The sequence below is a fragment of the Bos grunniens genome, chromosome 24 (assembly GCF_055505025.1).
Source record: "Bos grunniens cultivar Pamir isolate PY7600 chromosome 24, Bosgru_T2T1.0, whole genome shotgun sequence".
Taxonomy (NCBI): domain Eukaryota; kingdom Metazoa; phylum Chordata; class Mammalia; order Artiodactyla; family Bovidae; genus Bos; species Bos grunniens.
This window is the reverse complement of record NC_141188.1, coordinates 14,024,149-14,049,778: the sequence shown is the minus strand read 5'-3', so window position 1 is coordinate 14,049,778 and position 25,630 is coordinate 14,024,149. Positions and strand designations below refer to the sequence as shown.

The 25,630-nt window shown below is 43.9% G+C and overlaps 1 protein-coding gene and 1 non-coding gene across 10 annotated transcripts; both read left to right on the top strand.

The window, feature by feature from the left end:
- The first annotated feature begins 2,282 nt into the window (after positions 1 to 2,282).
- On the top strand, positions 2,283 to 24,225 carry SERPINB8 (serpin family B member 8). Of its 9 annotated transcripts, none has more exons than XM_086372249.1 (8): positions 2,283 to 2,346; positions 11,220 to 11,397; positions 15,406 to 15,543; positions 17,117 to 17,202; positions 17,849 to 17,966; positions 18,558 to 18,700; positions 20,278 to 20,430; positions 23,699 to 24,225. In XM_086372249.1, the coding sequence occupies exons 4-8, from the start codon at positions 17,125 to 17,127 to the stop codon at positions 24,101 to 24,103; spliced, it is 897 nt and encodes a 298-aa protein (XP_086228375.1). In that variant the 5' UTR covers positions 2,283 to 2,346; positions 11,220 to 11,397; positions 15,406 to 15,543; positions 17,117 to 17,124; the 3' UTR covers positions 24,104 to 24,225. The 9 variants fall into 9 exon arrangements, with proteins under 9 accessions (XP_086228375.1, XP_086228371.1, XP_086228370.1 ...); XM_086372245.1 differs by lacking the exon at positions 17,117 to 17,202 and adding an exon at positions 3,850 to 3,977; XM_086372251.1 differs by lacking the exon at positions 2,283 to 2,346 and adding an exon at positions 2,415 to 2,710.
- On the top strand, positions 5,527 to 5,599 carry TRNAK-UUU (transfer RNA lysine (anticodon UUU)). The gene has a single exon. It is a non-coding gene; the product is annotated as a tRNA-Lys (tRNA).
- Positions 24,226 to 25,630: the final 1,405 nt, after the last annotated feature.

The following is a 25,630-nucleotide window of genomic DNA, read 5'->3' as shown; positions in this document are numbered from 1 at the left end:
ATCACTGATATTAATATGTGAATTTAAAAGCATTCCAAAATAAAAATTTTACTAGAATTATTATGGGTAAAAGTTGTCACATCAACACCTTTGCTTTTAAAAATCTTATAAACTAGAAGAGTAAATTTCTAATTTATATAAACGTATTGTCAGGTATAAAAAGATATTCTTAGTAGAATTTTATCTCCACAAAATTGCCTTTGTTTTTCCAACTCCTACTAAAAATGCTCCTACACAATGGCTTATTGGTCGTCTCATCAGCTCTTATTCTAATTTTAGAGACTGAGTGTATCATTCTAGGTTGCTTTTATTCATTTTAATGTACTGAGTGAAAGATATAATCTACTATGGATCTGACATGAAGAGTGTATAAAATAGTACAAGAAAACGTGTTTTCTGTATAAAATCTTGGTTTGGTATCATAGAATTAAAAAAAAAGAGATCCTATACTTTGGGCTTCCCTACTGGCTCAGATGATAAAGAATCTGCCTGCAATACAGGAGACCCGGGTTCTTTGCTTTAGCTCCAAAGAAGGGAAACTGTAGTATATATGACGTTTTATCATATCATCATGTAACGTTTTGCCTCTACCCATAGCACCTCACATGAAGTAACAACAAAAGAAATCCCTGTGTCTGTGTTCTATCGCATTAAAAGTCCTTAGGTTTTACGTATCATGTGGACTCAAAAGAAAAGTAGGTTAACAAGTGAACAGGGAGCCTAGAAACCAAGCCAAGATAAAGGAAGACCAGAGTGACTCTGTCAGAAGCTGACAGTCTAAGAACATTCAACACAATATTTTCCAAACAAACAAGAGGAAAAAGGATGATAGTAGAAACTGCAGGTTAGGAAGATGCATTCAGGCAGTCATTCATTTAAAAAATGGTTACTAGACATCTGTGCTGTGTTAGTTGATATTTGGGGCATAAGACTCTGCTTCTGAACACAGACGGACCCTGGTCCCCTGTCTCCTGGAGTCATGAAGCTTACAAACTCAAGGGGGAAATAGACTCAAAGTAGATGCTAGTACAAAAAATGATTGCAAAATAAACTGCAGTCATCCTGGACACACATGTATGTGTGTGCACTCATCAGGCTTTTTCAATAATAAGGCTTAAAGTATTCCCTGGTATTTGTTTTTCTCTTTTAGCACAAATGTATATAGCCTGTCTTTTTAGAAGTATCACAGACTTTAGAACAATAGATAACAATTATGGTCTGTTAATCTCCCTTTTTCCCCCAGGGAAAACAAAACTATTAATGGAAAAAGCAGTACAGTAATTAAAGAGTATATGGGCTTCCCTGGTGGCTCTGGTGGTAAAGAATCTGCCAGCCGATGCAAGAGATGCAAATTCATTCCTGGAGAAGAAAATGGCAATCCACTCCAGTATTCTTGCCTGGAAAATCCCTTGGACAGAGGGACCTGGGGGGATAAAGTCCATGGGGTCACAAAGAGTCGGACAGGACTGAGAGACTAAACAACATGTTCAATAATATAGATATTTGTGTAGTGGCTAAAAATGTAACTAGACAGACTGGAATCTGGATTTTTAAAGTTCTCTTCCATAGGCTTACTAAACAAGGCGTATTAAACAAGCTGGGCATGTGTGCTAAGTCACTTCAGTTGTGTCTGTCTCTTTGTGACCCCATGGACTGCAGTCCACCAGGCTCCTCCATGGGATTTCCCAGGCAAGAATACTGGGGTGAATTGTCATTTCTTTCTCCAGGGGATCTTCCCAACCAAGGGATCGAACCCCACAACTCATGTCTCCTGCATTGGCAGGGAAGTTCTTTATACCACTTAGCTCCACCTGCGGAGCCCTCTAAATAAGCTAAGGAAAAGTGAAAGTGAAGTGCTCAGTCCTGTCCCTGACTCTTTGCGACCCCATGGACTGTAGCCTACAGACTCCACCTGCCATGGGATTTTCCAGCCAAGAATACTGGTATGGGTTGCCATTTCCTTCTCCAGATCTTCCCAACCCAGGGATTGAAGCCGGGTCTCCGGCATTGTAGGCAGACGCTTTACCATCTGAGCCACCAGGGAAGTCCTAAGACTATGGCAAGTTAACCCAGGAAAGCAAACCCATTCCCTAAAGGGCGAGGCCTTCTGCAAACACCCTCGGAGGACCAGGCGCTAGCCTCCACCACCAATCCGTCTGCTCTCTCGGGCCCGGGGAAGGGAGATACGCGCGAGGCTCAGCCTCCGCCCACGGTCCAGTCGCTGCACAGGCCGGGCCATCTCCCGGAGTTCTGAGTCACTGCCGGAAGCCTGGCCCCAACTTAAAGCGGACGTGAAGCATCCACCGAGCTGGAAGAGCCGCAGCCGCCGCAGCAGGAATCTCCCAGGTACCCGGTCTCCGGGGGCTCCCGAGCCCTCCGGGTACCCAGGCGGCTGCCTCTAGCCTGGGGACGTTGTAGTTGTAGGGACGGCGGGAGGCCGGAGGCAACGCGGGTCAGAGCAGGGAGGTGGAGAGGACCAGGGGAAGGCCCGCGGGGGTATCTGGGCAGGAGAGACGCGGAGCCGGGGTCGCCCCGGGCCCCGCCGCACCCGCGGGATCCCGGCCCGCTGGGTTGGGGCCTCAAGGGTGAATCTCCAAGGACGGGACTAGGAGGCCCGAGCTCTGGAGTGCAGACCCGCCCTGGGTCACAGGGTGGTCCCCGCAGTGGGGGCGACACGGGCCTGCTGACTCCACTGCGCTGCGATTTGCCGGTAGGGAGGGCGCGGCCGGGAGCCCCGCCCGGGCTGCGGTTCCGGGAGGAGGACTGGCGGGAGCCCTGGCGTGAGCGGGGGGTGAAGGGTGAGACGGGGGAGGGAAGCCTGTAGGCTCTTTAATTACTATACTGAATTTCCATTAATAGTTTTGTTTTCCAGGGGCAAAAACGGTTAACAGACCATGATTATTATCAATTGTTCTAAAGTCTGTGATACTTCTAACAAGGTTGGGGGCGGAGGGGGAGAGGGGGAGTCGGCGGGGGACGGGGCGGGGGTGCGGAGCGCAGCGGGAGGTCTATGGTGCCCACCGCAGCCTCGCCTGGAAAACTCCAGGTGAGTGAAGCCTCCGGTGAGCTCAGGAAGGTGCCGGGCCTCCAGCTTATTGGGTGTAACCAGCCACCCTCCCCTCCCCTCCTCCACATTCTTCTATGTGTTCCTCCTCCCCTCTGTCCCTCCCTTCTTTACCTCCTTTCTTTCTGTATTTCTTTCTTTTTTTTTTTCCTTTAACATCTGTTCATCTGTTCTTACTCATGGGCTCCTCTCTCTGTGTTCTGCTGCGCTTAGTCGCTCAGTCATGTCCGATTCCTTGCGACCCCATGGGGTCTTCTACCCTGCCAGGCTCCTCTGTCCATGGGATTCTCCAGGCAGGAATGCTGGAGGGGTTGTCATGCCCTCCCTCCAGGGGATCTTCCCGACCCAGGCCTCCCATAATGCAGGCGGATTCTTTACCAGCTGAGCTACCAGGGAAGCCCTCTCTCTCACGTGAAACAAACAGCTTCCTCCCCGTCTCCCCATCCTCAGCAGTCACAGTGTGGATTGCACACTCCCCCGATACCCCCAACTCCCTGGTTCCTGCTCCCACTAACTCTGCTGAGGGATTTGAGGTCTGAACTGCCACCCCTCACCACTCCCCGGTCCAGCCTGGGGTGCTGCCTTCCTCTCCTCCTCCATCCTCCCCACTTGCCTGGTCCCTTACTCATGTCCAGTTCTCCCAAGACATCAGGATTGCTGGGTCCTAGTCTCTTGGCTTTTCCTCTCACTACCTGTGAAAATGGGAAATTCCCCAGAACAAAGTAGATTTTTTTTTCCTCTTAGGCCTCCACCTGTACGTTCTAATTCCATCCATTTACCTACAGGTTCCTGGAATGTGGATGCAGACTAAGGGCTGTCAATCTCTTGCTCTAGAACCTCCTATCCTCTTAAGTCCCCTCCCTGTGTTCACAAACAACCCTGGGCAGTCTTTGTTACTGGAGCCCTTGAAATGGTATGTTCCACTCATCTCAAACAGAATGTAGCACCTTCCCCATTCCAAGCTGACTCATATAACTTCCTGTGGTTGGTGTCCCACCCTTTGGACGGATTAGCTAAGAGCCTCTGCCTGGGACTCTGTCCTCCTCCTTATCCTCAGGTGATCAACCCCCGAGCCTGGCAGTTCCATCCTCCACTCTCTAGTGCAGACATTTTCTCTGTGTTGGGGAGTCGCTAGTCAGTAGCAAGGGTCCCCAGTTTTGTTTTTTAACACCAAACCATGAGCCACAATCTTTTTCTAAAACTCATATAAAGTCTTTGTTTGAAAACTGCCTGGCTTCCTAGATCATAGCTCAAGTCCCAAACTCTCAACCTGGTGTATGGGGTGCCCCCTTCCTGTCTCAGGCACTGTGCCTCAGGTAGGAAGCAGCACTCACCTGCTCCCTGGGCCCCACGTGGGCCATGCGCTTCCTGTCCATTCTGTGCACCTGCTGGCCCTGACACTCACTCCCTTCCAAAGCTCCTGCCAGTCTTTGAGAACCAACTTACTGCTCCCCTTCTCCTGGGCTTCTGAAGAGATTTCTTTCTGCTTTACTGTTGGCTTCCTTAGCGCTTTGTTGTTTATCCTGGTACAGAGTACAGGCCAGCTTGAAACCAGGCATTTATGCGTGTGTATCTCCCCAAGGATGGGAGCTCCCAGTTGTTGCAGAAACCAGTACTCGAGAAACCAAGCACCACACTCGGAGAGTTGGAGAACTCAGATTTATTATGCAGGTGGACCCAGAGGAGTTAACACTCCAAGCTCTGAGCCCAAAGGGATTACAGAGTTTTTATAGACAGACTATAGTGGGCAACTGGAGAAGGCAATGGCACCCCACTCCAGTACTCTTGCCTGGAAAATCTCATGGACCGAGGAGGCTGGTAGGCTGCAATCCATGGGGTCGCTAAGAGTCAGACATGACTGAGCGACTTCCCTTTCACTTTTCACTTTCATGCCTTGGAGAAGGAAATGGCAACCCACTCCAGTGTTCTTGCCTGGAGAATCCCAGGGACGGGGGAGCCTGGTGGGCTGCCGTCTATGGGGTCGCACAGAGTCAGACACGACTGACGTGACTTAGCAGCAGCAGCAGAGTGGGCAACACTAGCTGTTAATAGGCTGGTTTTAACTAAGGGGTTACGTGTGAGCGGGAACAGCAGTCAAGATAGGGAAGGGAATGCCTGACCTTTACACGGACAGGCATGATTAAGCAAGTTTGCAGAAGCGGGACAGCTGAAAAGAGCAGGACGAGGATGAGTGAGATAAGCTCCAGTTCTTAGTATTGTAAGTCCCCACTTTCTGAGACTACGTGACCTGCGTGATCCAGACTTTGCAAGGAGCAAGCTGAGTTACAGAGACAGAAGGAGCAGGAGGTTACATAAAATTTTAACTTTTCCTCTTCACAGTCAGGAATTATGGCCTTTGTTTTTTGTTTTTTAATCCTCCAAAATCTTATAAGGAAAGTTCGACATAAACGCTCTTTGAACAAATTCACTTTTGGATGTATGTATGGGTTGGATGTATGTATGCCTGGATAGCTCAGTTGGTAGAGCATCAGACTTTTAATCTGAGGGGCCAGGGTTCATGACCCTGTTTGGGCATCTCTGTTTTTTGTGACTTTGTGGCACAATGGTAGCGCCTCTGACTCCAGAATTTTGGGCTTCCCTGGTGGCTCATATGGTAAAGAATCTGTCTGCAATGCCAGAGACCCAGGTTCGATCCCTGGGTGAGGAAGATCCCCTGGAGAAGGGAAAGGCTACGCACTCTAGCATTCTGGCCTGGAGAATTCCAGGGACTGTATAGTCCATGGGGTCCCAAGGAATTGGACACGACTGAGCAACTTTCACTTCACTTCACTTCATGGGTTGGAGGTGAGGGGTAGAGCAGGGACGTGACAGGTATTCTGTCCCAGGAGGAAATGATGCTGAATACAGTCAGTCCTCTACTCTATCAGAGGTTCTGCTTCCGCAGAACCCACAAGAAACTGCAAATGTTTGAAAAAAAAATTCCAGGAAGTTCTCAAAAGCAAAACTTGAAATTGCACCCTCTGGCAACTATTTACATAGCATTTTACATTGTGTGAGGGATTATAAATAATCTAGAGATGATTTAAAGTAGATAAGAGAATATGTGTAGTTTATATGCAAATACTACACCATTTTATAGAAGGGACTTAAGTGTCTTTGGATTTTGGTATCCAGGGGGCTTGTGGAACCAACCCCTCATGGATACTGAGGGATATCTCCTTGGAAGCAGAAGGCTTGCTTTTATGACTGAATCTGCTAGTTTCTTCTGAGACCTGAGGACAGTATTTTAATTGTCCTGACATTGTTCACCTGTAGAAGGAAAACAAGTTTAATGCCAATCCATTTTTATTGGCTGGAAGTAAAATCTTTTCACTGGTGTGAGCTGGGACGCATCTGAGAAGTGCACTTGCGTGTGTGTGCAAGGGTGTTTCAGTGCTTGGGGGACATGATGATGGAAAATACTCAGCCGCAGACTAGCACCCCGATGTTGAAAAGGAACGGAGGTAAGGAGATGAGATGGAGAAAGGGGAAATGTGGAAGAAACCTGAAATTAGACATTTACAATTAAGAGCAGTTAAAATGTAAAGAGGAAATTAATGTGATACTCCAGTTCATTCCTTCGCCTGTGCAGATTGGACAACTACACACTCACAGACACACACAGACGCGTGCGCAGACTCACTCACCAGCATAAGCTTATGCCAGCCTCACCCTGGCTCCTGTGACACAAAGAATGCTGCTCACCTTCCAGTTCTACAAGGATCAGGTGTTGAGCTGCTGCAGTCACTGGCTGACAGTGTACCCTGAACAGAATTCAGAATGAAAAACAATAAGCCACTCTGTACTTTGGGAAAACAGGCTCCTTAGAGATTTCACTGGAAAAAAATTAATAAGCTGAGATTCTTGCATCTTCCCCTACATCACAAAGCGCTAAAAGTACTAAGTGCTCTCTGGTCCTCGTGACTAGCAGTGACCTTTTACGGAGCTGAACGGCTGACCACAGGCATTCTGTAGCCCAAATCGTGCTTTTCTGCCTGCCCCCTCGGAGCTATGTCAGAGAGCCTATCTCCCTTACTATAGTTTACCTTAGTAAGATCCTGAGTAAAACTTAACTCACAACTTAAAGTCATGTTGTGCATTTTTCTGTTTCAGTCCACAGTCCAAAGCTTCCATGCTCCTGTAAAATCCAATCCAAATTTATTCCTGTCTTTCATCTCCAGGTACCCAATTCTCTCCTTCTTTGAATCTCTTTGCTGCCACTTTCTGATAGGTGCAGTGCTATCAGGTTTCAGTATCCCTCTTGGCTTCCCTGGTGGGTCAGCCGGTAAAGAGTCTGCCTGCAAAGCGGGAGACACCGGTTCTATTCCTGGGTCGGGAAGATCCACTGGAGAAGGGAATGGCTACCCTCTCCAGTATTCTTGTCTGGAGAATTCCATGGACAGAGGAGCCTGGTGGGTACAGTCCATGGGATCACAAAGAGTCTGACATGACTGAGTGAATAACAGTTTCCTGGCTCCTAGGTTTTTATTTTCTGACCAGAAGTGGCGAGGAGGCAGGCTGGGTCCTGCTCTGTGGTGGGACTTTTCCACTGCAGGTACATCAGCCTTCCAACTCCTGCAGCCCTCGTGTTGGAACCTAGCAGCTGAAGTCCCTGGAGAGACTTACTGAAGTGAGGGCTGAAAAAAACAACATTTTGTCCCTCTATTAAGTATTAACTATAGAGCACTGTTGTATTTTCTTGGATGACGTTTTAATACTTTTTTCCCGCCAAACTTTAATCTGTACTGGATGGGACTGTTTTATACTTAGGGTGAATGTCACACTTTTTTTTTTATCTACCATGCTTTTGTTTCTTTTAAGCCAAAGACATCTTCTCTTGAAACAATTACTTAGCAGCTTCAAAGGAACCATTCAACAGCGAGGAGGCTGTGGTTGAAATGTTGCCCTTCCCCCACCCCCTTCACTTACCGCTTCTGTCTGACCCCCTCCAAAGCTTAATGAGATTCACTTTCGAGACGGTTTCAGGAAGCCCGGTCAGTCCTCCGGGAGACTGAAAGATGAAGGACCAGAGGGTGACCCATCTGCTTATAAAAATGCACAAAGGCGTGATGACCCATATCTCTAGGTAGAGCTTCCAGTACTTTTGGTTTTGCTTGTTTGCTAGTTTTTCAAACTGGAACAGATTGTTCTTGTGTCACTTTACAAGTTTTGAGTTAAAAAGATACATATACATTTTTTAAAAGGATCACATAATAGAAAAGATGAGCTTATAGGATCATGGGATTATGGATGATGATTTGTCCTTTTATTTTCCAAAATGCTCTCAACTGTAAGAGTAAAGAGACTCAGGGAAACTGAGATGAGTTGATGAGTTTTAGTAATTTACTGACTAGGAGCCAAGGTTTCGAGAAGGTTTAATAGAAATAAATGCAAGGTTTATAATTTTTTCCTAAAATTATACTAATCAGCTGCAAAAACTTCTCGCAACTGGCAGCGAGGTGGCTGCTGACGTTTTTCTCGCCCTGTGCCATGGAGACCATCCTCCTTGATGATTGTATTTTAAAGGGCTGGCTTCTAGGGGCTTGAGAAAGAGTGTCTAGGGTTGTAAAATAAGAAAGAGACTTTTCAAAATGTTTAGCTGCCAAGAAGCAGAGAAAAAACTTATGATGACCAAAGGAAAGGGAGGCCAGGGATCAGAGTTGGGAAGAATCTTGTCTGTAGTTTAGTTAAGCTGGGGGAGGGTCAAGGCTGGATCCGTAATGAGTTCCTGATTCAAACTGCCCACCCGATGACTTGAGATCTGGGCTTCATATTCTATCTACATTCCCAGGGGGCCCCTTTCACAGTTATTAGTCCAATTTCAACACCACCAGTGGAAAACTGTTTTTTCTTTTTTTTTTTTTGAGTCCTTCTGATTTAAAGTGCATTTTGTGTTTTTCCAGGAACCTGCATTTTAGGGCAGGCTGTCCCACACAAACCCTCCAATACCATTGAAATACATCTAGCTGTTTTCTTTTTCTTTTTAAAAAAAATTTGATTGAACCCCACACCATGTGGAAACTTAGGTCTGAGACCAGGGACCAAACCCATACCCCTTGCATTGGAAGATGGAATCTTAACCACTGGACCACAAGGGAAGTCTGTTTCTGGCTGTTTTCATGTGAGATAATATGGGATTGAGATTAGGATGCGGGGGAGGAGGCCTTTTTAAAGCCCATGAACTGAGCAAGATGATTAACTCAATCCTCTGTGCCTGTGGTTAAAACCAACAGAGAAACAACAATAACAACAGAGTTTGGGGGTTGATGGGGAAAGGGAAAACATGTTTACAAATAGTTTTAATGAGGGAAAATGTGCTATAATGATGAATGAAAGGAACAGAATGCTACAATTGTAGGGATATTATATATACAACTATGCCAAAGCCTTTGACTGTGTGGACCACAACAAACTCTGAAAAATTCTTAAAGAGATGGGAATACCAGACCACCTGACTTGCTTCCTGAGAAATCTGTATGCAGGTCAGGAAGCAACAGTTAGAACTGGACATGGAACCAACAGATTGGTTCCAAATAGGAGTACGTCAAAGCTGTTTATTGTCACCCTGCTTATTTAACTTGTATGCAGAGTATATCATGAGAAATGCTGGGCTGGATGAAGCACAAGCTGGAATCAAGGAGAAATATCAATGACTTCAGAAGATGAAGATGACACCACCTTTATGGCAGAAAGCAAAGAAGAGCTAAAGAGCCTCTTGATGAAAGTTAAAGAGGAGAGTGAAAAAATAGGCTTAAAACTCAACATTCAGAAAACTAAGATTATGACATCTGGTCCCATCATTTCATGGCAAATAGATGGGGAAACAATGGAAACAGTAACAGACTTTATTTTGGGGGGCTCTGTAGAGCCCATCACTGCAGGTAGTGACTGCAGCTGTGAAATGAAAAGATGCTTGCTCCTTGGAAGAAAAGCTATGACCAACATAGACAGCATATTAAAAAGCAGAGACATTACTTTGCCAACAAAGGTCTGTCTAGTCAAAGCTATGGTTTTTCCAGTAATCATGTATAGATGTGAGAGTTGGACTATAAAGAAAGCTGAGTGCCAAACAATTGATGCTTTTGAACTGTGGTGTTGGAGAAGACCCTTGAGAGTCCCTTGGACTGCAAGGAGATCCACCCAGTCCATCCTAAAGGAAATCAGTCCTGAATTTCATTGGAAGGACTGATGCTAAAGCTGAAACTCCAATACTTTGGCCACCTGTTGCAAAGAACTGACTTATTTGAAAAGACCCTGATGCTGGGAACGATTGAAGGCAGGAGGAGAAGGGGACCACAGAGGATGAGACGGTTAAATGGCATCACTGACTCAATAGACATGAGTTTGAGTAAACTCCAGGAGTTGGTGATGGACAGGAAAGCCTGGCGTGCTGCAGTCCATGGGGTCACAAAGAGTCGGACACGACTGAGTGACTGAACTGAACTATATAGGCAACTATGTAAGAAGATGTGTGTATGTAAATGACATTTTTATTTACAGAAAAGTGTTAATAACTCATAGAATGTTGCTTAAAGATTATGCCAGAGACACCAAACTGAGGGAGAATGATCAGTAATAGGGGGTTTATCTTACACTTCTGGAGGTCAGAGGTCCAGAAGAGGTTGGCAGAGCTACTGTTTTTTCTCTCGGGGCTCTAGGGCAGAGTCCAGTTCCTTGCATTTTGCAGCTCCGCGAGGCTGCCTGCATTCTTTAGTTTCTGACCCCACATCATCCTTCCATCCTCATGTCTCCTTCTCTGCCTCTGACCCTCCTGCCTTTTATTTTTTTTTAATGTTGATTTATTTGGCTGTGCCAAGTCTTAATTTTGGCACATGGGATCTTGTTCTCTGACCTGGGATCAAACCTCAACCCCTGCATTGGGCAGAGAGCTTAATGGCTGGACCACCAGGGAAGTCCCTTGCGGTCCTCTTATAAGAAGCCTGTGATTACACTGAGCTCACCCGGTGATCCAGGTGACGCTTTCCATTGCAAGATCCTTAATTCAGTCTCACCCACAGGTTTCCGGGATTCGACGCACATGTCTGAGGGTGCAGCTGCTTTGCTGACCACACCCAGTGTCCACAGATGGGGCACGAATGAGCAGGTGACTAGTGGAGTGCGTGGCTGATGTGCCTGTGTTTGGCTTTTGCTACAGACCTCCACCGATGGATGCTCTCTGCAAAGCAAATGGCACCTTTGCCATCAACTTATTAAAAATGTTGGGTGAAGAGGACCACTTGAGAAACGTGTTCTTCTCTCCGCTGAGCCTCTCCTCTGTCCTGACCATGGTCTTAATGGGGGCCAAGGGGAACACGGCGGCCCAGATGTCCCAGGTATGTGGGCTTCCTCTGCTTTCACAGGGCTGCTCTGTTCCTGCCTCACACCTGCTGATGGACGCCAGTGAGGCTGGGAGGGGCACTGGAGTGATGGAAAGAATGCAGACCTGAAAGTGGAAAGAATTGTGTGAGAGACATCTGCTAGTGTTCACGGGAGACACTGAGTGTTGTTTCCTGCATCTTTGATGAGCAAGTTCAGTTCAGTTGCTGGGTCGTGTCTGACTCTTTGCAGCATGCCAGGCCTCCATGGCCATTACCAGCTCCCGGAGTTTACTCAAACTCATGTCCATTGAGTCGGTGGTGCCATCCAACCATCTCATCCTCTGTGGTCCCCTTCTCCTCCTGCCTTCAATCTTTCCCAGCATCAGGGTCTTTTCAAATGAGTCAGTCCTTCCCATTAGGTGGCCAAAGTATTGAAGTTTCTGCTTCAGCATCCAATGAATATTCAGGACTGATTTCCTTTAGGATAGACTGGTTGGATCTCCTTGCACTCCATGGGACTCTAAAGAGTCTTCTCCAGCACCACAGTTCAAAAGCAGCAATTCTTCGGTGCTCAGTTTTCTTTATAGTCCAAATCTCACATATATACAGGACTACTGGAAAAATCATAGCCTTGAATAGACAGACCTTTGTTGGCAAAGTAATGTCTGCTTTTTAGTATGCCATCTAGGTTGGTCATAACTTTTCTTTCAAGGAGCAAGCGTCTGTTAATTTCATGGCTGCAGTCACCATCTGCAGTGATTTTGGAGCCCCCAAAAACAAAGTCAGCCACTGTTTCCCCATCTATTTGCCATGAAGTGATGGGACCAGATGCCATGATCTTTGTTTTCTGAATGTTGAACTTTAAGCCAACTTTTTCACTCTTTCACTTTCATCAAGAGACTCTTTAGTTCTTCTTCACTTTCTGCCATAAGGGTGGTATCAACTGCATATGTGAGGTTATTGATATTTCTCCTGGCAGTCTTGATTCCAGCTTGTGCATCTTCCAGCCCGGCATTTCTCATGATGTATTCTGCATATAAGTTAAATAAGTTAAATAAGAGTGACAGTATATAACCTTGACGTACTCCTTTTCCTATTTGGAACCAGTCTGTTGTTCCCTGTCCAGTTCTAACAGTTTCCTCCTGACCTGCATACAGATTTCTCAAGAGGCAGGTCAGGTGGTCTCGTATTCCCATCTCTTTAAGAATTTTCCATAGTTCATTGTGGTCCACACAGTCAAAGGCTTTGGCATAGTCAATAAAGCAGAAGTAGATGTTTTTCTAGAACGCTCTTGCTTTTTCGATGATCCAGTGGATGTTGGCAATTTGATCTCTGGTTCCTCTGCCTTTTCTAAATCCAGCTTGAACATTTGGAAGTTCAGGGTTCATGTTGAAGCCTGGCTTGGATAATTTTGAACATTACTTTACTACTGTGTGAGAAGAGTACAATTGTGTGGTAGTTTGAGCATTCTTTGGCATTGCCTTTCTTTGTGATTGGAATGAAAACTGACCTTCTCCAGTCCTGTGGCCACTGCTGAGTTCTCCAAATTTGCTGGCCTATTGAGTGCAGCACTTTCACAGCATCATCTTTCAAGATTTGAAATAGCTCAACTGCAATTCCGTCACCTCCACTAGCTTTGTTTGTAGTGGTGCTTTCTAAGGTCCACTTGACTTCACATTCCAGGATGTATGGCTCTAGGTGAGTGATCATACCATTGTGGTTATCTGGGTCATGAAGATCTTTTTTGTACAGTTCTTCTGTGTATTCTTGCCACCTCTTCTTAATGTCTTCTGCTTCTGTTAGGTCCATACCATTTCTGTCCTTTATCGAGCCCATCTTTGCATGAAATGTTCCCTTGATATCTCTACTTTTCTTGAAGAGATCTCTATTCTTTCCCATTCTATTGTTTTCCTCTCTTTCTTTGCATTGATCACTGAGGAAGGCTTTCTTATCTCTTCTTGCTATTCTTTGGAACTCTGCATTCAAATGGGTATATCTTTCCTTTTCTCCTTTGCTTTTTGCTTGTCTTCTTTTCACAGCTATTTGTCAGGCCTCCTAAGACAGCCATTTTGCTTTTATCCATTTCTTTTTCATGGGGATAGTCTTCATTCCTATCTCCTATACAATGTCCCTAACCTCTGTCCATAGTTCATCAGGCACTTGGTCTATCAGATATAATCCCTTGCATGTATTTCTCACTTCCACTGTATAATCATAAGGGATCTGATATAGGTCATACCTGAATGGTCTAGTGGTTTTCGCTACTTTCTTCAATTTAAATCTGAATTTGACAATAAGGAGTTCATGATCTGAGCCACAGTCAGCTCCTGGTCTTGTTTTTGTTGACTGTGTAGAGCTTCTCCACCTTTGGCTGCAAAGAACATAATCAATCTGATTTGGGTGTTGAGCATCTGGTGATGTCCATGTGTAGAGTCTTCTCTTGTGTTGTTGGAAGAGGGTGTTTGCTATGTTTCCCTTGATGAGCCAGGGAAACTACAATTCTGTTCCACAAAAAAGCCAAGAATTCCAACTTTGTTCTATTTTAAACTTTTGCTAATGTCATATCTCAAATGGAAATGCTACTATGTAAATGAATTTTTTGTTTAATGTGTGTTTCTAGTATAATGTTACGCATAAGTGGAAAAAGTGCAACACAAATGGGGACTTATATCTTCTGGAATTTTTAGGATATAATCTATATATATATATAGAAAGAGCTCAGCCATATATATATATGTATATATAATATGTATATATAATCAATCAATCAATATATAATCTGGTTGACCTGACATGGTTTATATATGACTTTAGCTACCAATAAAGTGGGCTTTCTAGGTGGCTCACTGGGTAAAGAATCAACCTGCCAATGCAGGAGATGTAGGAGACTGGGTTCAATCCCTGGCTCAGGAAGATCCCCTGAAGAAGGAAGTGGCAACCCCCTCCAATATTCTTGCCTTGGGAATCCCATGGACAAAGGGGCCTGGTGGGCTACAGTCCGTGGGATTGCAAAGAGTCAGACATGACTGAAGTGACTGAGCACACACGCATGCACCAGGGAGGTAGTGGCTATTGCTTTAGGGAGGTAGACTCCCTGGTGAAAAGGTCCCAGAAAACTGTCATATACGCATCATGTTCCCACGAATATCAAGGTTCAGGGACCCTCCTCAGAATCCTTCCTCAGCCACAGTTGAGTCCCGGGTGGCTGTTTCTTTCAGCTCCCTGGAGGAGGGAGGCTTTGGGCTGGTGGTGTTGGGAGATAAGGGAACAGACTTAATTCTCACTCCGATTTGAATTTAAATCCCGTCAAGAGTGGAGGACTTCTGTGGAATTCCCAATGAAACATTCCCATGTCTCTTTCTGCTCATTCTTGTAGCCTAGAGGTCATTGCATGACCTGTTTGTTTTATTCAGTCTCCTTCCTGAATGATTATGCGCTGCCTTCCTGGCAGAGCTAAACCTGCTAGAGCAGGGCTGTCCACTTGGGGGCGATTCGGCATCCCCGGGACACTTGACAAGGTCTGGACTGTGTTGGTTGTCGTTCCCGAGAGATGCTGCTGACATCTAGTGGACAGAGGCCAGAAATGCAGCTAAATATTCTAGTGTGCGCAGGACAGCCTCACAGCAAAGTGGTGGTGGTGGTTTAGTTGCTAAGTCGGGTCCAACTCTTGAGACCCCATGGACTGTAGCCCGCCTTGGGATTTCTGTCCATGGGATTTCCCAGGCAAGAATATTGGAGTGGGTTGCCATTTCCTCCTCCAGGGGATCTTCCCAACCCGGGGATCAAACCCACCTCTCCTATGTCTTCTGCATTAGCAGGAGGATTCTTTACTGCTGAGCCCCCAGGTTTGTGGCCCCAAAAGTCTATATTTCCAGGTTGAGAAACTCTGTGCTAGATGGTCAAACCAAACTCCTTTTAAAATAGGATCCTTTGTTATTTTCAGTGCAGAAATTTGCTTGGGAAGAGCTCTTTGAGGGAGAAAATGGCATGTTAAAAGTTAGTGTTCTTGTCTTCTATCACCAGGCACTTTGTCTGAATGAAAGTGGAGATGTCCATCGAGGTTTCCAGTCACTCCTCAGGGAAGTCAGCACGTCCGGCCCAAAGTGCCTGCTCAGAACTGCCAACAGACTCTTTGGGGAAAAGACATGTGATTTCCTGCCAGTAAGTAGTGCTTGCACATCGATAAAAAAAGACACTGAAAATAAAACAGAATTGTGGAAGAGCAGAAATAAAGTATAGTTGTGCTGCCTTAAAAATATGCTTAGAATATACTTCTGTATTTGAGAATTTTGTGATTGCTTCTGAACTGTATCCTTTAAAAAAATGACTGTTTCTGATATATCATACTCCCAGATGTCAATTTCAATTTGTCCATCTTCCTGCAACCCGCACCTGCCTTTCCCCCACCCGCATCTCAATGACCACAACCCCTAACCCTTGTCTCATCTTTACTGGGCACTTTCTGTGGAGCTGACCATGCAAAGTCTTTTAAATTTGTCCCCTCTCCTGAATCACCATCGTCATTGCCTGTGTCCAGGCTCTCACTCCTTCTACACTGTTAGTTTAATTGTTTTCTAAATGATCTCTCCAAGTGCAGCCTGGTCCGTGCACACCACTGATAGTATTCAATTCCGTTCAGTCGCTCAGTCGTGTCCGGCTCTTTGTGACCCCATGGACTGCAGCACGCCAGGTCTCCCTGTCCATCACCAGCTCCCGGAGTTTACTCAAACTCATGTCCATTGAGTCAGTGATGCCATCCAACCATCTCACTCACTGTCGTCCCCTTCTCCTCCCACCTTCAATCTTTCCCAGCATCAGGGTCTTCTCAAATGAGTCAGTTCTTCACATCAGGTAGCCAAAGTATTGGAGTTTCAACTTCAGCATCAGTCCTTCCAACAAATATTCAGGACTGATTTCCTTTAGGACTAGATCTCCTTGCTGTCCAAGGGACTCTCAAGGGTCTTCTCCAACAACACGGTTCAAAAGCATCAATTCTTCAGTGCTCAGCTTTCTTTATAGTCCAACTCTCACATCCATAACATGACTACTGGAAAAACTATAGCTTTGACTAGATGGACTTTTGTTGGTAAATGATAGAAAAGTCTTTCTAAAATTAAAATCTGTCACTTAAAAATAAGATTTTGAATCTGAGTATTTCCTGTTTACTGCAGTGTATAATTTCAAAGGTCTCTAGTCCATTATTCAATAAGTGAGATCCAAAAAATTGTGCTCTACAGTAAACAGAGAGATGTTATTTTAAGATTAATGAAATGATCAGGCTAAGGCTGGCCATCTTAGCAGTCAGCAGTTCCAAGGATTATTATGTAAGACTCAAATATAACCTTGTCCTGGCTGCTGTTGGGTGCTACCCAGTGCAGACTGCCTGCTCTGGGGTTCAGTAGCCTTGGAGATGATTCTGAGTCCTTCAGCTAGTTAGGTTTTCTAGGATAAGTACCCACTCCAGTGTTCTTGCTTGGAGAATCCCAGGGACGGGGGAGCCCGGTGGGCCACCGTCTATGGGGTCGCACAGAGTCGGACACGACTGAAGCGACTTAGCCCCAGCAGGAAAAGTACTTGTGATTCCAGGAAATCCTGGTTTATGGATGTTCATTTTTGAATATCAGCCAGATTTTTGAATATTGTAATTGGGGAATATTGAGGACACAGAGGATCGTTCTCCACTTTTCATGGTCGCTTGGGTTCTTCTTCTCTCTGCATCTTCTTTCCTCCGTAGAAACTAACATGTTTGAGGACAGGAGATGGGCAGAGGATGGGAGCCAATTGCCAGGCACATTATATCAGAAAACAAGTTTTTGTGAGGTGAGTTACCTGTGGATTTTAATGTGTTGCATGTAATGCCCTTCCTGATTTGACCCCAACTTACAGTTCATGGCTTATCCCTTGCTACTTTTTTCCCTAATTCCCTACACACACACACACACACACACACAAAATGATTCCATTCCTGGAAGACCCGGAAGATTTTTTGATAGTCTAGTTCAAGCCTTCTAATCATTCCATAAAGTTGTTTTGGACACTCTGGTCTGTTCTGATCATACAGAAATGAGTAAAACATGGTTAGACCACATAGTGGAGGAGATAAAAATCAAACAGAAGGTCAACGTGGAGTTTAAGTGTTTGACAGGAAAGTTCGCAGGCTGTTTTGTGCATAGCTGCCGCTGTCCATATTCTCAAAACATCTTGCAACTCTCTGTGTATATATATTTCTCCTCCGCAGACTGTGAGCCACCTCAGGTCCAAAGTCCTGTCTTTACCCTGGCGTCCCGCACCTGGCACGGTGCCAGTGGTCTGTACATTTTGATTAATTGCACTAATGAGTTTTAAAGTACAGAGTGCCCTGTACAAGCATTTATGCCAGAAACGTGTTAAGAAAAAAAATGTTTTCACACTTTTAGGAAATTTTGCCAGGTTGAATATGGCCACACTTGGTATTCTGCATTTGTAGGCTTTTAAAGAATCCTGCCAGAAGTTCTATCAGGCTGACCTGGAGGAGCTGTCCTTTGCTGAAGACACTGAAGAATGCAGGAAACATATAAATGACTGGGTGATGGAGAAGACGGACGGTGAGCGGTTTTCATTTTGGGAGAGGTGGTGTTATAAGGGAGACAGAGCCAAGACCGCCCGGATGTGACCTCCTCGGTGTGACCACTCTGACGCTGTTTCCAGTAGCCTGTGTGTATGTTTGCTGGGTTTTGAAGCAGGTAATGCCATTCTGACATGGACTGCAGCCTGCCAGGCTCCTCTGTCCGTGGGATTCTCCAGGCAAGCATACTGGTGCGAATAACCATTCCCCTTCTCCAGGGGAATCTTCCCAACCCAGGGATTGAACCCGGATCTCCTGCATTGCAGGCAGATTCTTCATTGTCTGAGCCATCAGGGAAGCCCCAATGCCAATCTGATATTTTTCTTGGGCTTACGGTGTGGTGATTTCTGAAAAATGCTTAAACCTAGTGTTAGTCTCTGCTTCAAGATTATTGTTTAAAGACAAATACTAGACTGCATGTGTGCCCCGCATGAAACACCATCCCCCTGAGTCCTCAGGCAGCCAGAACGGCAGAATTCCAGCCATTTTTCAATATCGAGAGAGAGAACTTCTGTAAAAGAAAGGTTTATTCTCCCCCAATAGCAGTAACTTTCTCTTATATTCTTTACAGGTAAGATATCAGAGATACTGGGGGCTGGCACGGTCAGTCCTCTGACTAAGCTGGTCCTGGTGAATGCCATCTATTTCAAAGGCAAGTGGAATGAGCAGTTTGATAGAAAGCACACAAGGGGAATGCCCTTTAAGACTAACCAGGTAGGAAAACATTTTGCAGACATATTTCTATTTTCTAAAGACTGTGAAGGAATGGAAAAATAATTTATTTTACACTGTCTTAATTCTTAATTTATTTCTGAATAAATTTCATGTCCCCTGTATATTTCTTATTGGAATGGGAAAGAGAAATACCAAAATAATTGTTATATTGATCTTTTTGTTTTTGGATCCTTGGTCAAGTCGATCTGTCTCTGGTCATATTATTTGGATTGAAAGAAAATTTCTTCTAAGCCTTGGAGTTATGTTTGTATTATTTGATCACTGAGTGTATTTAGACTTTTTCTCGCAATTGTCAATGACAACTATGACTATTTATTACCTTAGAATTCATGGCTGTACAATTTGGAATACAAGAAAAAAAGTGTTAGCAAATGTTCAGGACAGCTTTGTTTTTATTTTTTTTTGGATCTTTTTTTAAAAAATAAAATGTTTACATATTTAAGGTGTATAAGAAGAGGATTTGAGATACACAGTGAAATGATTACTGCAGTGAAGCTAATTAAGATATCTTTTGCTCACATAGTTACCATATATTTTCTCGATGACAGCACCTGAAATCTACCCTCTTAGCAAATGTCCAGCATTCCATATTATTATATTATTAATCCACACTATTATTAACCATAGTCATCATGCTATGTGTTTGATTTTTAGACTTCTATACCTAACTTTATAAACAACTTTTCTCCTTTCACTTTTGAATATGATAATGGCTGAGGTCAATAACTCTCAGCTTGGAATTTGACCTCTATCCACTTGATAATAGCATATTGCACAAAAATTTACATGCCCAGAATACATTTGTTGCAGTCTTTAAAAATGGTGGACTCTGGACATCTCATCAAGGTTTTCCCTCCAAGAAAAGCAAGGCCATAGCGCCAGTTATATAATTGAGCAACTTTTCAGAGTAAAAGTGTAACTCTCTCTGGCCTATATACCTTTTCTAAATAAATCTTCCAGGGCAAAGATTTGAATATTAGTTCATTTTCCTCTTAACTTCGAGAAATAATTTTTTAATTAAAAGGTCCCTGCGAGTGCTACTCTACTTATCTTTTAAAAAGAGAAAAACGCACAATTTCTTCTGAGGATAATATAGAGAGTTTTATGTCTCTGTTCGTCATTTTTTTCTCTCCCACGTGGTAGTACTTGATCCGCTGGGACAATGGAATGTTATTACTCAATGCTAGTATGTACTAATGAAGATTTTGCATCAATCAGCATAAATGCACAGAAACAATAATTATATGTACCTATATGTTATGTTCCGTGGGCTTCCCTGGTAGCTCAGTGGTAAAGAATCTGCCTGCAATGCAGGAGACATGGGACCGACCTCTGGGTCAGGAATATCTCTTGGAGAAGGAAATGGCAACCCATTCCAGTGTCTTGCCTGAAGAATCCCATGGCAGAGGAGCCTGGTGGCTACAGTCTATGGTGTCACAAAGAGTCAGACGTGACTTAGTGACTGAACGACAAGGGTTCTGTGAATTAGACATACCAGTTCTTAGCACTCTGTGTTATTTTTCAGTGATTTGATTTTAGTTTCATGTTTTTATCAGGAGAAGAAGACAGTACAGATGATGTTCAAGCAAGCCAAGTTTAAAATGGGGCACGTGGAGGAGGTGCCTGCCCAGGTCCTGGAGCTGCCCTACATGGGCGCCGAGCTGAGCATGCTCATCCTTCTGCCTGATGAGAACACAGATCTTGCTGTGGTAAGCCCTTGACATGGAGTCTGAGTGTCTATGGATCCAGTCTGCGCATGTTTGTTTGTTTTTTTTAAACTTTTTATTCTGTATTGGGATATAGCTGATTAACAATGCTGTAATAATTTCAGGTGAACAGTGAAGGGACTCAGCCATATATGCATATATATGCATGCATCCATTCTCCCCCAACCTCCCCTCCCATCCAGCTGCCACGTACCATCATGCAGAGTTCCCTGTGCTCTACATTAGGTCCTTGCTGGCTATCCGTTTTAAATGTAGCAGTGTATACATGTCCGCCCCACTCTCCCTAACTATGCCTTCCCCTAGTCCTTCCCCGTGGCAATCCTAAGTAGCCTGAGCTCATTTTCAAAAGTGCATCCACTGGATTGCATTTGAGGCATTTCCAGTTTAGGGTTGTGCTAAGTGAGTAAGTGAGTGATAGTCGCTCAGTTGTGTCCAACTCTTCGATGGACTGTAGCCTGCCTGGCTCCTCTGTCTGTGAATTCTCCAGGCAAGAATACTGGAGTGGGTTGCCATTTCTTTCTGCAGAGGGTTGTTCTAAGGAGTGCTAAATGAATACCACTGCGTGACTTTTGGAGAACATGTGTGTACATTTCCACTGAGTGTACACCTAGGAGTGGAATTGCTGGAATAAACAAATTCTGATGAAGCCTAGAGGAAGAGAGTTCCAAAAATAAGAACATTATTATTTATTCTGAAGAGAGGGGCTAGTTGCCAGCCCAGTAATTATTGAACAAAAGAACAGGAAAAAGATAAAGATGGCTCTGAGCAGTGTTCCTCAAGCACTTTAATATGTGCATAATAATCTAATGGGATCCTGTTAAAATACAGATTCTGATTTAGGGGGATTATGGCCTGAGATTTTGCATTTCTGACAAGATTCCAAATGATACAGATGCTTTTGGTCATAAACCCAATTTTGAGGAGCAAGAGTCTAAAGTACAGGTGAGGAATTTTTCTCAGACAGGAGGAAAAGGATATTTTCCCATGACAGGAAAAGAGGGTTCAGGTTGGGGGAAAGTAAATTTACAGGATGGGAGGTGCAGGAGCGACAGTGTGCTGGTTATCTGGCTCCTGAGGTGTCAGGGAAGACCTCATTTATAACATTTGCTGATTCCTGTGGTGTAAATACCTGCACCATGGCCAAGTTTAGGCTCCCAAGGGTTTAACAGTTGACTTTTGCAGAAGATGCAAGCTGGCGCCAGCACACCGGCGCACGCCAGCCCACCCCTGTGAGGGGAGGGCCTGCCTGATTTCCTTGGCTTCTCTATGGAATCAAGAACCTCCTGGCATAAGGCAAGGAAGCCATGGCAATTTTAAGAAAATGAGATGCAGACATAGAGAAGAGACATAGAGAAGAGACACAGCAGGGGTAGGAGAGGGTGGGATGAACTGAGAGAGTAGCATGGAAACATGCACATTTCCACAGGTGAAGTAGGTAGCCCCTGGGAATTTGCTCTATGATGCAGGGAGCTCAAACCCCATGCTCTGTGACAACCTACAGGGTTGGGACAGGGTGGGAGGTGGGAGGGAGGTTCAATAGGGAGGGACATATATATATATATATATATATATATATATATATATATATACACACACACACTTATGGCTGATTCATGTTGATGAATGGCAGAAACCAGTGCTACATTATGAGGCAATTATCCTCCAGTTAATAATAAACAAATAAAAAATAAATGATAGTTATATAATATGAGGTATTAATTACTGCTATAATGGCAATTATATTTTAATATATAAATGTATGACACTAACATGTATATGTCAAATTTACACAATGTTGTATATCACATATATTTCATTTTTTTCAAAAGCTCCCCACCCCCCAAAAAAAAGAAAATTAGGAAAGTCTAGGAACAGAACTGACATCCAAACATTTGCCACTGGAGAGGAGCTCTCACCTGGACTTCTGCTGGTGGGGGGAAGATGCTCCTCTGTATATTTTCCTTGTTAATAAACAAGAATGAAGGCTGGATCTGGGAGGGTTTGAAGCTACCCCTAGAACAGGCAGAGGGCAAGCAAGGATGCCAGAAGCAACAGTCCTGTGGGATTTCCCATCCTGCCCTCCTCCCCCAGAATCACGGAGTTCTCCCTTTTTCATTCAGCCGAGTTCTGAGTCATGCTTTTCTCTCTTTGGTCAACAGTTTCTCAAACTCACGATACTGTATTGCGTTTGATGTTGTTCAGTTGCTAAGTCATATATAACTCTTGGAGCCCCGTGAACTGCAACATGCCAGGCTTCCCTGTCCTTCATTATCTCCCTGAGTTTGCTAAAACTCATGTCCATTGAGTCAGTGATGCCATCCAACCATCTCATCCTTAATTTTTCCCTGCATTAGGGTCTTTTCAATGTCAGCTCTTCCAATTAGGTGGCCAAAGTATTGGAGCTTCCGCTTCAGCATCAGTCCTGCCAATGAATATTCAGAGTTAATTTCCTGTAGGATTGACTGGTTTGATCTCCTTGCAGTCCAAGGGACTCTTAAGAGTCTTCTCCAACACCACAGTTCACAAGTGTCAGTTCTTTGGCAGTCAGTCTTCTTAATGGTCCAACTCTCACATCCATACATGACTACTGGAAAAGCCATAGCTTTGACTATACATAGTTTATCGGCAAGGTGATGTCTCTGCTTTTTAAAACACTGTTTAGGTTAGTCATAGCTCTTCTTCCAAGGAGCAAGCGTCTTAATTCCGTGGTAGTAGTCACTGTCCACATTGATTTTGGAGGCCAGAAAAATGAAATCTGACACTGTTTCCCCATCTATTTGCCATGAAATGATAGGACTGGATGCCATGATCTTAGTTTTTTGAATGCTCAGTTTTAAGCCAGCTTTTTCACTCTCCTTTTTCACCTTCATCAAGAGGCTCTTTAGTCCCTCTTCACTTTCTGCCATTAAAGTGGTATCATCTACATAAGTACAATAAATTGGTTATGAGAATTTCCTAAACTAAAAAACCAACTTGACATGAATTTGGTCCAAATAGTTCAAAATAAAACCCCATCTTTGTCTCAGGTGTTTCCTAGCTGTTGCTCTCTTATATCCATAAAACAGGGAAAATGCAAGAAATAGAGGGAAAATCTTGGTGTGCTTATAAGAGGAAATATCCTGTAGATTACTGGAGCAGAACTCAGTATCAAGTCACAGGTCATGAGGGGCAGGGGTTAATGAACCTATAGGTGGGTGGGTACCGGGCTATTGTCATCTAGCTTTTAAGACTTAACTCTTCATTGTTTCAGGTGGAAAAAGCACTTACATATGAGAAGTTCAGAACCTGGACGAGTCCAGAAAAGCTGACTGAGGAGAAAGTTCAAGTTTTTCTTCCCAGATTAAAGCTGGAGGCAAGTTATGACTTGGAGGCTTTTCTTCGAAGTTTAGGAATGACTGATGCTTTCGAGGAAGCCAAGGCAGACTTTTCCGGAATGTCAGCTAAGAAGAACGTGCCCATGTCCAAGGTTGCACACAAGTGCTTCGTGGAGGTCAATGAGGAGGGCACAGAGGCAGCTGGGGCCACTGCCGTGGTCAGGAACTCCCGGTGCTGTAGAATGGAACCGAAATTTTGTGCAGACCACCCTTTCCTCTTCTTCATCAGGCACCGGGAAACCAACAGCATTTTGTTCTGTGGCAGGTTCTCTTCTCCATAAGAGGCACAATCGCTTTACTTCTCTCTTCTCGCTTCTACACACTCTGCCTTACTCCAAATTCCGGTTGCCAAATTGATGCAGTGGTTTGAATGCTGAAATAAAGTGTGATTATGGTTAACAGATCTCCCCTTCGTAAAGTTGTTGAGAAGATTTAATGGGTTGATAAAGAACCTGGGGACTTCCCTGGTGGCTCCGATGGTAAAGAACCCGCCTACAATGCAGGAGACCTGGGTTTGATCTCTGGGTGGGGAAGATCCCCTGGAGAAGGGAATGGGAATTCACTCCAGTATTCTTGCCTGGTCAATTCCATGGACAGAGGAGCCTGGTGAGCTATAGTCTGTGGGGTCACAGAGAATCAGACACGGCTATGACTGTCACTTTCACTTTGGAACAATACCTGTTATAGTAGCAAATGATATCATTATTGGACAAGAGTTAATTGCATTTTTATGTGCTTAAGAAACAACAGTGAGAAAATGTAATTACTTTTGCACTAAAAATATAATGTTCTCAGGAATAATGATTAACAAAACCTAAGTAAGACTGTTACACTAAAAATTATAAAGTGCTATTGACAGCCATTAAAGATGACCAAAATAAATGGACATATTTCATGTCAAGAATAGACCTTGAGTTCAAAATTATCAGTTCTCCTCCACTTGTTCTATAGATGTCATTCTAATCCAAATTCCAGCCATGTTTCTATGGGACTTGACAAGTTTATTTTAAAAGGCATATGAATAAGCAAAAAGCCAAAAAGATATAACACATTCTAAAGAAAAAGATCAAGTTGAAGAGCTCTGGTTCTACTAGGTAGTGAAGCTTATTATAAATTACTGGTAATATACTGTGGTGTTTACTCAGGGATAGACATACCGATTAACGGTACAGAATAAAGAGCCCAGAAGCATACTTAATGCATGTATGAAAATGTGAAATAGAAAAGAACTGGTATTAGAGGTCAATAAGAAAATGACAGCCCAATACAATGTTCTGTGCAAACTTCCTTAAATAAAAGAAGAAAACGAGACTTCCCTGGTGGTCCTGTAGTTAAGAATCTGCCTTCAAATGCAGAGGATGCAGGTTCGATCCCTGGTAGGGGAACTAAGATCTCACATGCTTTACGGCGGCTAAACCCACTGCGAGTCACACAACTTGAGAGAGCAGCCCAGAATGCAACTAAGAATCGAGGCAGCTAAATTAATTAATTAATTAATTGGGGAAAAAAGAGAAAACAATTATTGACAGAGTAAATACTTAATTAGAAAAGAAAAATTTATATCCTTTACAATAAAATATAGCAGAATATCCTTTGACTTTAGGGAAAAAGAAGAATTTCTTCATCAATATATAGAAAAGTAAGACAAACAATGGACAAAATCAACTACATTAAAATACAGGTTAAGTTTAAAAGCCATAAAACTATCAAAATGTAAGCACAAAACAGGAGATGATAATTTAATGGATTTAACCGCTAGAGGATAAATCTCCAAAATGTGAAATAATTCCATGAAATAAATGGGAAGA

Coding starts and splice junctions, on each gene's coding strand:
- SERPINB8 (XM_086372243.1), top strand. CDS start 8,083: ATGAAGGACCAGAGGGTGACCCATCTGCTTATAAAAATGCACAAAGGC. Junction 11,398..15,405: donor CGGCGGCCCAGATGTCCCAG/GTATGTGGGCTT, acceptor TTCTATCACCAG/GCACTTTGTCTGAATGAAAG. Junction 15,544..17,848: donor AGACATGTGATTTCCTGCCA/GTAAGTAGTGCT, acceptor CTGCATTTGTAG/GCTTTTAAAGAATCCTGCCA.